Below are 14,264 nucleotides of genomic sequence, written 5' to 3' on the forward strand. Positions count from 1 at the left end.
TTTTTAATCAACATTTAAATGTAAGATTTATTTAACAAGGTGTAAAGGGTAATCTTCACAGTTTGATTAGCTGTTGTCATAGCTACAGTCTTATGGTATGAGTTTAATCTCTCTCAGACTCCAATAAAATCTGTACTGAAACTGTTAGCGAGGCTGATGAGGGGCCCCTAAATTGTATTCTGCTTAGGGGCCCAGACAAACCGTGGTTAGAAAAAAATGGAAACAAGTCTCTGTTGGAATCTTCTTGCCACTTCTCTTCCAGAAATCTTTTTAATGCAATAACTCAGAGGCTGCTCTGCAACCCTGAACAGCTCTGGATGTTTAAGCAGCCAGTAGAGATATAGAAAAGGAGCAGAAGGCTAAAGTAGAAAGACTTTTCTGAAAACATATAAAGAGTAAAAGTGGAACTTGGTAATGTTATGAAGAGTAAAAATCAAACTGAGGGAATAGTGGAAAAAAATGTAAGCCTTATTGCAGCATGTAAAATATAGAGAAGGGGGGGGAGGAAAAAGGAAGTGAGAGGGAGGAACAAAGTTGTGGAAAAAGGATGACAACAGAAAAAGAGATGGAAGAGAAAGACACAAAAAGAGGAAGACTGGTTCCTGGGCCGCACATCAAAGCAGGTCAGCAGCAGAGGCTCCAAGCTGGTCCTCCCAGCACCTGCTGCTGCCCCGCAGCCAAGGAAAACACATCATTCTAACAGACGCACAGCTTAATGGCTTCTGTGGAGAGACCTTTACCGGCTCCGTAACTGTCTCTGCAGACTCTGCGAAGCTGCAGCCTACACAGAGAAATACACACACGCACACACACACACACAAAAAAAAAACCCCTCTCACTACCCCGTTCACTGCTCCCGCAGGGTGACACATTCAGGACGTGATCGCACACAGGCCCGATTTTCCAACGTGTGATCCATCTGATCGCTTTATCACACCGGCCAGTTGAATCGTGGATGAACCCAAGCACCTGTCAGAGTCATAAACTCTCCCACGTCAGAAACATGCATCCAGTCGGTCCCACGTTTACAGTAAAACATTATCGCCGCGGTTTCGGCATCGCGACCCCCGTCTGTCCCCTCAAACGCCAGCGCTCTCTTAAACCGAACCGCCTGGGCCCCGGGGTCAGCGTCGAGGCGGAGAGAAAAATCCGGCTCACAAAAACAGTAAACATCTGTTTTGTGACTTGGCCACAACACGCTGGTAATGTCAGCCTGAGCTCAACAAGGCTGGGCCCCTTTCTGAGATTTTCCATGAGAGCCAGCAGGAGCGCAGCAACTAGGTGACAGCATCTGTAATTACTTGATTTTTTTTTTTTTATTTACATTTTCTTTTTATTATTTTTTTGTTTTTTTATTATTATTATTTTTTAAAAAGATGACAAAATCAAAACAAACCTCTCTGCAACGACAGCACGCACCTTTGAAGTGCGCCGCTCCCAAACCAGAACGAATAAAACGTCAGTCCTTATGCATGACTTTTACTCAGGCAAAATGTAGCCTCGCTGGTTATTGATGACATTTATGGCTCGCCTCATGTGAAATACTGTCTGCTTAAGTTTCACTTCAGAGTGCTGTAGCTTCAGGCCTACATGGCAGCTGCCTGATTTGTGGGCTGTCAGAAATATTTGGATGGATCGTGGTTGCAAGAGGAGTCCCAGCATTTTCTTTTTCGGGAACAAAACAGCATGCATCGCATTCATCCCCATAAGGAAGGCCTGCTTTCTGCTTCAGAAGCTCTCTCACACCGAAAGGATCGGACATGGGATGAGTAGGACCTTGTCGCATTATTTGCTTTGAAAGAGTATATTCAATTGCAGTGCAACCTCTAGCAACGTCATTCTCTGTCCCACCATCACAAAAGCAAGCTAGAAGCTTCTGGGAATCTTTTTGACTTTTATGCTTTGGTAAAGATTAGACTAAGATTAAGATTAAGCTCTTTAGCAAGCAGAGAAATCCAAGTGGCTCTGGTGTGAAACAGTGGGTCGTTATTTGAAAAGGTGCCTAAGTACGACCACTCAGGTCTGCTGGTTCTGGTTCTGCTCTGCATCCCCAGAACCAGAACCTAACATGGAGAAGCAGCATGCAGCTTTTCTACCGCACAAATCTGGAACAAACTTCCAGAAAACTGCAAAACAGCCGAGCTCCTTTAAATCAAAGCTAAAATCCCACCAGTGTAGAGTTGCTTTTGACCCATAGTCACTGGAACATCGATCAACATATATGACGTGTATTAATGATCTGCATGATGGCACTCGACAAAATGTGATGTTTGTTTTTGTTGTTGTTCTTTCTTTTAATACAAATATACCCATAAAAGTACATCCAATCTCTGTTCTTCCTCCCTTTTTCTTCTGTTTTCCTGCCTCATCAAAGCCTCTTTCACATTTTGGTCGGTTCCCCCTGATGGTTTTCCCAGCAGGAAGCGGGTCTCTGACAAAGAAAGCTCTAAGCCTACAAATGTCTGCAAAGCGCAGGCAGAGGCAGCTCCTGTCACCACCTACAGTGTCTCTCCTCGAGGGGCCGCTATGAATATGCATCAAAGTGCGCCGCCGTGTCGGTTCTTTCTGCGGCCTGGACAAATGCAAAGAGCAAGACGCAAACAGGACAGACAGCAACCTGGTCAGCTGCCGATTAAGTGGCAACTAACTCTTAAAGAATGTCAACTTTTTGGAAATCTTCCATGTTGCACTTTAAAGGCGTAGTAGTAGATCCTCAGCACCCATTGGCTGGAAAAAAAAAGGGACGATCTTGTGGTAATCGAGAGCACCCTCTTAAACGTCTCACATTATTCCCTGCATTTTTTTTTTTCCTGCTTTAGCTGCTTTCCCACCTCGTTTTGTTTTTTTTTTCAATTTCCCTTAAATATACAGTAATTTTATTTCACTTTGCATTTTCTCTGTTATGCTTTATCCACTTGTCACTTTCCTACACCCACCATCCGCTTCGTAGCCACCCAGATGAGGACACAAGGTTTTCTCTTTTTTTCCATGCTTTTATGTTTTATTTTTTATTGGAGTGAGTGATTCAGTCCTGTGGAAAAGCCCTTTCCCTTTTTTGTGTGTGTGTGCGCGCGCATGTGTGTGCGTGCGTGCGTGCGTGTGTGTGTAGAACAGGTGCTTGTTGCAATGGGTTTCAGCTGTCTGGAAAAGAGATCGGTTCACCTCTGCTGGTCACATCCTGAGTGCTGGTTATGATATGGCTATGATTCTTGTGTTGCTACTGGAAACACTGCTGACTTTGGACAGTGTGATGTTCAAAAATGCGGGAAAACAGTATTATGGCACAAAGACACATGCTGGGTGGTGTTGCAAGACGTGGCGATGTTTAAACCAGGTTATAAAACAATTTCCCAAGCCTTGGAGAGCTCTCAGAGTATTTTTCAATCCACCGTTCAAAAAGGGGAAAAACATGGACACCCACCGAAAACTGACATAGGCACAGACTTTAAAGGTTGCTCTACAGACTGGCAGGGATGTCTTTCATAGTGACCGTAGGTCAAAGGAATGTTTGTCATGTTTTGGCACCACACCAACCAGAAAATGGCATCAAACGTAATCTTTCAATATGAACCACTCAGGACATTTCCATAGTGAACACTCCATCGCCTCAGATACTTAAAACCACATTATCCTTCTCCTCGGTCAGTGGCTCTCTTTCGGTTCTCGCTTTCACCCCGTTTACCGCCTGCCGGCTCCTGCACCTTCAGCTGCAAACTTCAGGCCGTGAAGAAAACAAACATAATGGCCTCGGTTCCCTGGAGTCCATTCGTCTTTCCCTTTCCCATTGCACCAAGCTACGGCTGGCCTGGCATGGTGCCTCGCTACCAACAATGGGTAACCAGTAGACACCCGCAACTATGTGACCTCCTCTGTAGCGGGTCAAATGTAAAATATGTCAGTGACACTTTGGCCGTACTTACCACAGCCATATAAGACATGCTGAGACTAAATAGTGGGGTGTGAATGTGGGCTTGCTGTGGGAACAATAGAGCCACTTTGGGGGACTTGGGTTATTTATCATGTAAAAAGATAGGAGGGTATAATTCTCATATGATTTCAACCTCCAATTGACTGCGTGTGTGATATTTGTGTTTTACTGTGCAGTCTGAGACTGGAATGTAAGGAACGGTCTGTCTCAAACGGGGGGCAAGGCAATATTTTTTATATAAGAGCCCAAATAAACTTTAAGTGGGTGGGAGCTCCCATTGGACCAGCACCTTTGTGTCAGAGCAGAGGACTAAATCAGGGCAGGAATATAATATGCAAGCAGTCATAACAGTCAAAAACACTTTTCCAAGTCGTCTGAAAAAATAAAAAATAAAAAGGAGTCCAGGCGGCTCTCAGTTTGTATTCTCACTTAATGACACAAGCAGGTGTTGAAACATTTTGAAGAAGTTTGACATTTAATGGATTACGGCGTGCTTTTTCACCAAAGTTAGACTGAGTGTCAGCGTTTAGGGGCTGGTCTGTTAAAATAAAGCCACCGCCAGCATTCACTTAGCCATAGCTGACTTATGGGGAATGTCTCTTTTAAAAGATTGCAGCGCAAACGTTGGTTTCTAATGTAGACTGCAGCCCTCGGAGTTTTCCACACGTTGTCTGATTCGGCTGTGTTGGACAAGAAAAGAGAAGTTCGCGGGACATTTCCGTCCTTCTGACGCTGTAGGTGCCGAAAATTTGCAAATGCAAATAAGACTGTTGAGGTGCTGGCGAGGCTGTTTTCGGTGATGCGATCATTCAACATCTTTCAGTGTCTCTGTGGTATGCTGAAGAACATGCCATGGCAATTTTTTTTTTTTTTTTCAGGTAAAAATTGCAAATGTCTTAAATTTAAGACAGTCAATATACACGGTGATGATCCCTGTTCCGTCATAACTTCTAAAATTTGTTCTGTCATACTGGACGTAAAGTTTTGCTTTGTTTTATTCAGCACAAGTTGAGATTTAAGGGGCTTTATGGCCAATTGTCCAAAACGTCAGTCAGTACCTTCATTCAAAATTAGAATGAATCAATTTGAACAACTTTGCAGCAGTCTTCTGCTAACCCTCCTAGTATCTCCTGTCATTCTTTTCTTTCTGATCTGAATCTCTTCTTAATATATTGTTTTGGTCCACTTTGTTGCCTGTCTTGTCAAAAGACTGTTATCCAAAAGTACCAGCTGCAGATTTTGAGCAAGCTCTGCAGTGGAGGTAACATGATTCAGTGAAGACTTCCTCAAATGGGGATAGTTCAGGAGCTTACTTGGACATTCTTTCTAGTCCAATATTTGAAACTGTGTTTTACTGTTTTGATTCAAAGTAATTACGGTGGCTCAATTTTCTACGAAAGTAAAAATCGCTAGAGAAAGACAACACTAATTTCCGGCGTGTCAGTCTGATAAAATTACTTCACAGCTCTAACAGGATGAAGGAAATTATCAAGCCAAAAATGAAATAAGATAATGATTTTGTGACCATGCATGCATTTCAGATCATTTTTTAACCTAATAAAACTATCTGTATGCACATATGCTGCATGATGTAAAACGGTGTGAAATGAAGCTGCTACTGTAAGTCAGCAAAAAAGTTTGTATATCCCAGTAGAATTAACATCATAACAGCTGCTATTTAGAATATTTTCTGCTCATCTGAATATTTTTAGCTAAGTGCCAGCCTCGTGCATACGTAGAAATGCAAGACGAATTGCTGCCAACGCAAGAACTTCATTATTAATAACATTAAAATCCAGATAAACACACATGGCTTCCTACACTGTGCACCTTTCCCGCACTGTGGCATTCTGAGGTATTTCAAGCTTGTGAAGCTGCGTCTCACGCTCCTGCAGCCTGGAACATGTGTGAGAGAGGAGAGTCAACATGTGGAGCTGATTTTTATGTGTGGAAATAAGCCAACATCAGCACTTCTGAGGTTGATTAGTATAAATATGTATGTTCTTGTGAATTTGTGCATGTAATAAATGAAAACATGTGATTTTGCTCATGCTTTTTTAAATATATATATATATATATATATATATATATATATATATATATATATATATATAAAAGGGATGTGACCTCTTTTAAATGGCAGCTGCTTTGTACAGCTTAGTCTTTTTTTTTTGTTTGTTTGTTTAGATAAGCAAACCACAAATTAGTTTAAATAAAGCATTTATGCCTAGACATAAAATCAGAGCTCGCCCAGACTTCACTTGTTGGTCCAAGACACCAGAAGTTAATGAATGAGAAAACGCCATTAAAAAAAAAGAGAAACGTTTAGTTTGAAGACTGCAGCTTCCCTCACCCGCACCATCTCCCTCCCCCTCCTTTTGGTTTCATGAAATCATGACTACATTAAAAGAGGTGTGGACTTTCCAAGGAGCTGTCAGTCCAACAGGCCAGCAGGTACTTTGCTCAGACACACACAAACACACGTCCCTGTGGGAAAAGGTGCATGATTTATAAGCACTGTCGCCACTCCGCCAGGCTCCAGCTGCCCCATGAGTCGCACCGTAATTTTAAAGCATCATTTGTAGCAGTGATGAGGAGGCAACTCTGACTCATGCGTGTGACGGCTGGTGCAGAAAACTAACGGTCCATCTGTCATTCTGAGCGGCGGTGATGTTCCACCTGAGCTGGGCGAGCCACGTTTGAACAGGTAAAACAGAGACCCAGCGTTGTTTATTTTCACAACATACCGTCTGTTTGTTGTTGCCCGAGTAGATTTACGCCAGTTACATCACTTGCGTTAAGTGTTGACAATTTGTTTTTGAAAGATTAGGCGAGAAGGAAAGTTCAGGAGCCTGCCAATGTGCAGTCGGCAAGAATTTATACGACTATTTGCAAGTAACCACTTTTGACATTTCCACACACTACTTTAGGGGGGGAAACTTCTAAATGCATCTTAAATTATAAGCAAATTTATTGGTCCTGATTATGGCCTCTAAGTAAAAGCAAGAGGGGAAAAAAAACAACTTATGTTTAAAAAAAGGATTTTGTAAGACTTTGGAAAGCCTGAGTACATTTTAATCACAGTCTGGCCCTGGAAGATTAATATGAGAAAGGAGAGGTGGCTAAAAACCTTTGCAAGGTGCCGTCCATACAAGGAATATTTTGTTCCCATGCAAGAACTTCTTAGAACTGAATGTGAACCTGTAGCCTCCACGAAGCATAGGGCTGTATATCTTGGCTTATTCAGCTTTTAGCTTTATAACACAAAAGTTCCAACAAAAATCCTAATTTAAGGAGCTTAGCACAAATTGCGACAACACCGAGACTGAATCTTTCTGAATTGTGTGGGTGGGGTGACTGCTGCCAGAGTCGTGGATTGTCAAGTGTTTCTGATGCACTATGAGTGGTGAAGGATGGCCATTACGGTCTCATGCAAAATGCAAGCTATGTAGCTCAGATCGTTGAAGAAGTTAATGCTGCTTCTAATTGAACGAGTTCAGTGTAAATGTTGCATTTAAAGGGGCAGTATTATGTATTTTCCAGGCACATGTTGTCATTTTAAAGCACAAGCAAGTAACTATGTTACTTTCAGTTGTTATAGAAATGCTGCATATATCAAATATGACTTCAAAAAAATTTGACTTTGCAATTTAATGCCTTGAAACTGGGTGTTTTTAAGAAGATCCTGCTCTTTCCTCCGCTTTCAGCACATCATCACAACAACATATTTCCGCATTAAGCTTTAGTAGCTCGTATGATGAGCTCAGTAGATGCAGTTCCATCTGGTGTTTGCTAAGTGCTGCTGTCGCTAGTCTGAAGGAGCTCAGTAGAGGAGTCACAGGAGAGCAGTGCTCTGTGAGGCAGAAGCTCGGCTTGGAGACTGCAGCTCTGAGGAAGAGCTGAGTGGAAAATACATCACTTGGTGAGACCAAGCGTTTTGTAACCCTGAATGTCTGGAGATTAAAGGATTTTTCAAACATACATAAAAGAGCCAAGGCAACACTCCAGCTATGTTTCTGATGAGGAAATAACATGTTAAAAAGTTGATTTTGCATAATACTGCCCCTTTAGAGAGAGCCTGTAAAGGGGCGTGTTTTGGCGAAAGTCGGTCCTTTTGTACCAGCAGGGACTCCGTTCTCCAGCCGAGATTCACCATGGCCTCTGCACTGACTTGCACAGCATTTATTTCGTGTTTACTGTTTTTTACGTTACTATTTGCTGTTGTGTTTTGCGACGCTGATGCAGAAGAAGAGGAGCATGCCAAGCACACATATACTGTAGAGATGTTCACCGAGGCGGTGCCAACTGCACCCCACTTTGTCATGTTTTACGCCCCATGGTAAGTGCAGAAACTTAGTGTTTTTGAACGACGTTTGACAGATTAGTCGGTTATGACATCTCTCTCTCTCTTTGCCAACTCTTGTAAGTGCAGAAAACCTCCCGTATTGTTGTGGTAACCGTTTACCGGTAAACTGGCTGACAAGCTACTAAGCTACCTAGCCCACCGGCTAAAGACAGTTGACTCGGTTAGCTAAGATGCTAGGCTAGATTAGCATAGCCAAATAGCGGCTTATCAGATTTAAACATTTACAGTTAGCGCTCTGTGGCATAACGTCACACATACTTCAGGCAGCTGAAATAATGTTAAGCATTTTCAGGTAAAAAGTACTAAACTACAGTTGTCGTTGTTTTTGCACCACGTAGGTGAAGTTTTCAAAGTTATACTGAGGTAGCTTCGCTTACGTGGCACGCACTGATTCACTGTTATGTCAGTGGCTTCAAAACTGGGGTCCGCGGTCCTACAATGGTGTGATTTTTCATAGCTTAATGACACTTTCAGTTGAATAGTAAGGGATATTGTGGTATATAACTTGGCAGCATTAACCTTCACAATATTCCTTTTTGGTGGGGAGGTGATGGAAGAGACTATTCTGAAATCTATTAGGATTATTTTCTGTCATAAAACAAACAAACAACAACAAAAAACTTTTGGTGGTCCATACTGTACTTGTATCTGGAATCCTTCCTGTTTCACAACCGTCCACAGACATGAATTGTAAGACGTTAAACCAATAAAAAAACAAAAACGGTCTTTTTAAGACTAGTTAAGAAAAGATGACAAATGTAGTCTGATCATAACATAGGTTTAAAATGACCAAAATATCAATAATTGGCTAATTGTTTTTTTTGTTTTTTTGCCATTAATAATTAAGCTCAAATAAATTGTTTTAGCAAATGACATGTACCAGAATATAGTAAAGGAAAAAAAAAACATTTCTTGTTGTCTAACTTATCTGTAATGTAAGGGAAAGTACAAAATGAAAAAACATTTTCTTTTGTCTTCTTTGAAAATAACACCAATATATAGCAAACACGTTTTCTAGACATTGTTAAATAGAATCTCATGAAGTGAAAATCACCGATTTCACTCCGATATTTTGGTGGAACTCTGTCAGATACTTTAAATGCTTCTGCTGCCGCTCAGCGTCTTCAAGGAGGACATGAACATCGGCCGATACCCATTTTGACCCGGACATATCCATAGTTTTTCCAAGTTTCATGTCTTTCCAACAAATCCAGAATAGGTTTTTCCAACTATTCAAGTGAGCTGTAAACATTTTTAGCAACGCAAAACCTGGAATTTTTTTTTAAGAGAATGCAAACGTGTCCGATAACAAATTTTTATTACTTTATGTCCAGGTGCGGCCATTGCCAGAGACTTCAGCCTGCATGGAACGAACTGGCTGACAAATACAACAGCATGGATGACCCTCCCGTATATGTGGTGAAAATGGACTGTGTCCAGAACACCAAGTTCTGTTCCAGCGAGCACGGCGTCAGAGGATACCCTACGTAAGTAAGAGAAGCATCTACCCTAAACCCCACAGAGAGATGCACAGACAGGAAAGTTTGTCTGCTTTGAAAAAAGAAAAAACTCTGAACAGCATGCAAATTATGTAAAACTATAACATATTTCAGCATTCATTCATATCAGAAGTGAAACTTGCACATTTTTCATATCATGGCTAGAAATGTGACCCAAGCAGGATCTGACTGTGAAATGGTGAATTCACTGCACCCCTTATGTTAACACACCTCTTACAGCTTAGAAATGAACTTGCTTTCCGTTAATCATTGAAATTGGTGACACATTGACCTAGATGTAGTTAAATATTCTGCCAGAAATCCTCGTCTAAAACAATAATCCTGCTGCTGACGGCCCTCTACACCTGCAAACACAGCAGAAACACAACCGACTCTAAACAATTATTGACTGTTTGGTTTAATAACCAATTTTTTCCATTCCTTTGTGTGTTTATGTGTAGATTAAAGTTGTTCAAGCCAGACCAGGAAGCAGTGAAGTACCAGGGACCAAGAGATCTGCAGTCTTTGGAGACGTGGATGCTGAAAACGCTCCAGGAGGAGCCTTCGGTGAGTTTCGTTCACTCGGTAATCAGCCTCAAAGCGACGTTTTGTGAATTAAAGGTTCCCATCCACTTCTGTCCTCCAGGAACCTGTAAGTGAGCAGGAACCCCCTAAAGCCCCAGAGCCCAAACAGGGCATGTATGAGCTCACTGCAGCTAACTTCAAGGAACACATATCCACAGGTAAATGTGGAGCTTCATTAGTCTCACTAGTTACTGGGTAATTACATTTTTTTTATTACAGTTGCAGCTGTATCCGGCTGTAATAGTTTCACTCTTGTTCCATATTTAAATGCTTTTTCAGTTTTGGTCCACAGTAAGATGTGATTCTGCATCTGTCATTAAGTAACTAAAATGGGTTATTGCTTTGATTTGAATATCAGGATAAACTAACAATTAAAAAAAGAAAAAAACTTAATGTAATGTCACTTCACATTTTCGGACTGGACCATAATAAACTCTGAATGAGACGACGGTTCTTAAGCTCCACCGAAGCTCAAGAATCGTCATCAAAAACAAATGATTTCCTGTTTGGATATGACACGGGCGCCTTTAGCGTCTGGTTACTGCTTGTAGCTTTGCATCCTGGCAACAGCAAAGCAATAATTTGAGCTGTAAAGTAGCATAACTGGTTGTATAAAGCCCTGGAGGCTGGGTAAGCTTTTTATAGCAGGTAATGCCGTGTGCATAAAGAAATGAGTTTACGTTATTAAAAGTATAAATCTTGAATCAAGGCAACTTCTTTTTTTTTTATTTTTTTTATGCATCTTCATTACTTGCAATGGCTTCTGTGTTTCATTTCCAGGTGCTCATTTTATTAAGTTCTTTGCGCCCTGGTGCGGCCACTGCAAAGCCATGGCGCCGACCTGGGAGCAGCTGGCCTCCAGCTTCGAGCACTCTGACGACGTAAAGATAGGAAAGGTGGGCTGAGGCTGTCGTCACTGTTGAACGCAATCTCAGAAGATATCCACACTTTATAAGCTTAATGTTTTGCTTTAAATGTTCGACTTCTCCCGACGTTGCAGGGATCCAGTTGACTTTAGACCAAAGTCCCTTTGCACAGTCAGTTGATTTGTGTGACAGAACGGGTTGTTGATCACATGAGGTGTTGCTCATTTGCATGGGAGGGTCATAAACAATGCGGGTGCCAGCGTTTGCTGTGATGTCACTCCTGTTTGACTGCTGGTAATTTGTCTGTGACCCAGGTGGACTGCACACAGCACTACGAGGTGTGCTCTGAGAACGGTGTCAGAGGATACCCGACACTGCTGTTCTTCCACAACGGACAAAAGGTTTGGGAGCAGGCTGTAGTGTTGAAAGATTCCCCAGTCTGGTGTGTGTGTGTGTGATAACTCTCCGGCTCTTATTTGTTTTATTAAGACAGAACAATACAAAGGGAAGAGAGACCTGGACTCGTTCAAAGAATTTGCAGACAACCAGCTGAAGGCTGCGCTCTCTGCAGAGCAGAAGGAGGAACCAGCCGAGGAGCAGCAATCAAACGAGGTTCCCACCGATGAGCCGGCGGACGAGGAGGCAAAGGTGGGTGTGTACAGCAGGCGCGCATAGCATGTATAGAGACGAATACTTTAGTGCTCTGTTCTGAATCTCTTTGGGTGTGACCGTATCTTGTAAAGAAATCTCATGGTATCGAAACAGCAACTCAGTTCATTTTGCTTATATAAATGGTGCCAGTTCACAACAAACGCCTCGAGGCTCACAGTGGCATTTTACAGCACATTATTGTTCAAAATAAATTTATTTCACAGAGCGTGATCCGTTTGACTATTAAAGGAATTGTAAGCTAATGTTATGAGCCAGTCGGTGCAATAAGAAAGTAATTCTTAAGTTGACTAGTAAAGATTCATCAGTTTATTTTGTTGTTTTTTTTTGCCATACCCACCAATAATATTAGAAACTTGACAAAAGCATAAGGTGTTTGCTTGCATAAAAGTCTTGGTTACAACTGCCAGTGATCATGATTAATTTTCTTTAGACCCATAAAGTTTACGTATGCCGTTCTGTGTTTGCAGTCCGACGTGTTGATCCTCACCGAGAGCAACTTTGACGAGACGGTAGCGAAGGGCTTGACCTTCGTCAAGTTCTACGCTCCATGGTAAGATCACCTCTGTAGGAACAAATGACCATGTGGATGTTTTCCTAACTGCTGTATGACAATATAATCAGTTTCTAATTGCATCTTAATCAGATTCTGAAGTCTGGTTGGTCCCATCTAATGACCTTGATCCACTTCTGCTTTAAAATGAATTCCTTTAATTAATCAGATCAACTTTTATTTATCATGTTGGGTTTAACATAGGGGTGTCATTGGTGAATACACACAAAACACCTCAGATATTTATTGTATGTGCTACTCTGCTGTTCTCTTAAAATCCCAAATAAATAAGAAACTGATGAATAATTTATATTAAAAAAAAGGGATCGTCTTCTTTTTCTTGCATGGTTTTAAAATGACAAGTAAATATAATTCTGAATACACTTTTTCAAAGGGATTTTAAGTTCCCGAAGCATCTCGGTTCTTGATTAAAATGGCACTACTCTGGTCTTCCTGCTGTGCAGGTGTGGTCACTGCAAGAATCTCGCTCCAACCTGGGACGACCTTTCCAAGAAGGAGTTTCCTGGTCTCACTGATGTCAAGATCGCCAAAGTGGACTGCACCGTCGAGCGCACGCTGTGCAACAAGTATTCTGTAGGTTTAACTCTAAAACCCCACACAGCCCAGACTCGTATAGAGTAACTCTGCAGCTTGAGCTTCACTCGAACTGGCTGTTGCTAAGGCTAATCAAACCTGATGTAGTCCTGATTTTTATTTATTTTTTTCTCTCTCTCAGGTGCGGGGTTACCCAACGTTGATCATCTTCAGAGCTGGGGCGCAGGGTGACGAGCATCACGGGGGGCGGGACCTGGAGAGCCTGCACAGCTTCGTGATGAGGCAGGCGAGAGACGAGCTGTAGGAAGCAACACCTCTCTACCTGGAGTCTCCTGTTTATCTGGCCAGCTGGACAAGAGTCTCTGTCCTGCAGCAGCCAAGTCGGATTTCCTTCAGGAAGGAGTCAAGCCAGCGACAGACTGATGTCATCATCTGGGTCTATTTTTGTTTTCATTTGTATTTACAGACAGAATAAATGTGTTGGAAATGTATTTTTTTATAAATCTCTTGAGCTGAAATCTTAACGTTTGTAAACCTCTGCAAGCACTGGTCCAATAAGAACCAGAAACACCGACAACTGTACCAAGACGTTCATTAAAAATCTTTTTTTGTTTTTTGTTTTCTGACTCCTGTGGGTTTCCCCTCTTCCCTTTCCTACTTAAATTATAAACCTCTCCTGTTATGACGCTGTGACTCTTAAGTTGTAAAAGTTGTGATGTCTCTGTGAGGTTGAGGGTTATTTTAAAGGTACATCATGTACATCTGCTGATAGCCTATCTGACGTAACTCTCAGGGAAAACAACCAAGTGGACCAGAACAATGTTGCTCACACAGGATTGTAGTTGACGCGGCAACCTGAGCTGTGGATGAGGACCAGATTTACACTTCATTACATAGAAAAAGCTCTAAAAATGATCAACCACCTTCGTTTCACGTGAAATTCGTGTGACATCTTTTTACTTTTTTTTTTTTTTTAGCTTTTGAAGTTTCAAGTCATTCATTATTTTAGTTCACTTCTTTTTTATTAAAAAAAAACTCATCCAAATGCAGTTTGTTTGTTTTTATCAAGCCAAGTGAATTTCAGATCAGGACCATCTACATTCATTTCTTTATCGCTGATTCTTGTACTGACTGAAGCATCATTGAATGTCCCTGGTAAAAATATGAATTGTTTAAATCACAATAACATAAGAACTTGACTAGTCTGGTTGAAAAGTAAAGCTGAACTTGCACCAATTAAATT

General features: G+C 41.6%; 1 protein-coding gene across 1 annotated transcript; it reads left to right on the forward strand.

Annotated features, from left to right (window-relative positions):
• The first annotated feature begins 8,021 nt into the window (after positions 1 to 8,021).
• txndc5 (thioredoxin domain containing 5) lies at positions 8,022 to 14,041 on the forward strand. The gene is made up of 10 exons (XM_007547952.2): positions 8,022 to 8,267; positions 9,629 to 9,781; positions 10,255 to 10,360; positions 10,440 to 10,536; positions 11,159 to 11,274; positions 11,559 to 11,645; positions 11,734 to 11,892; positions 12,384 to 12,466; positions 12,931 to 13,060; positions 13,203 to 14,041. Exons 1-10 carry the CDS (start codon positions 8,083 to 8,085, stop codon positions 13,323 to 13,325), a joined length of 1,239 nt encoding a protein of 412 aa, XP_007548014.1. The 5' UTR covers positions 8,022 to 8,082; the 3' UTR covers positions 13,326 to 14,041.
• The last annotated feature ends 223 nt before the right edge of the window (positions 14,042 to 14,264 follow it).

The sequence above is a fragment of the Poecilia formosa genome, unplaced genomic scaffold (assembly GCF_000485575.1).
Source record: "Poecilia formosa unplaced genomic scaffold, Poecilia_formosa-5.1.2 Scaffold24, whole genome shotgun sequence".
NCBI classification, from domain to species: domain Eukaryota; kingdom Metazoa; phylum Chordata; class Actinopteri; order Cyprinodontiformes; family Poeciliidae; genus Poecilia; species Poecilia formosa.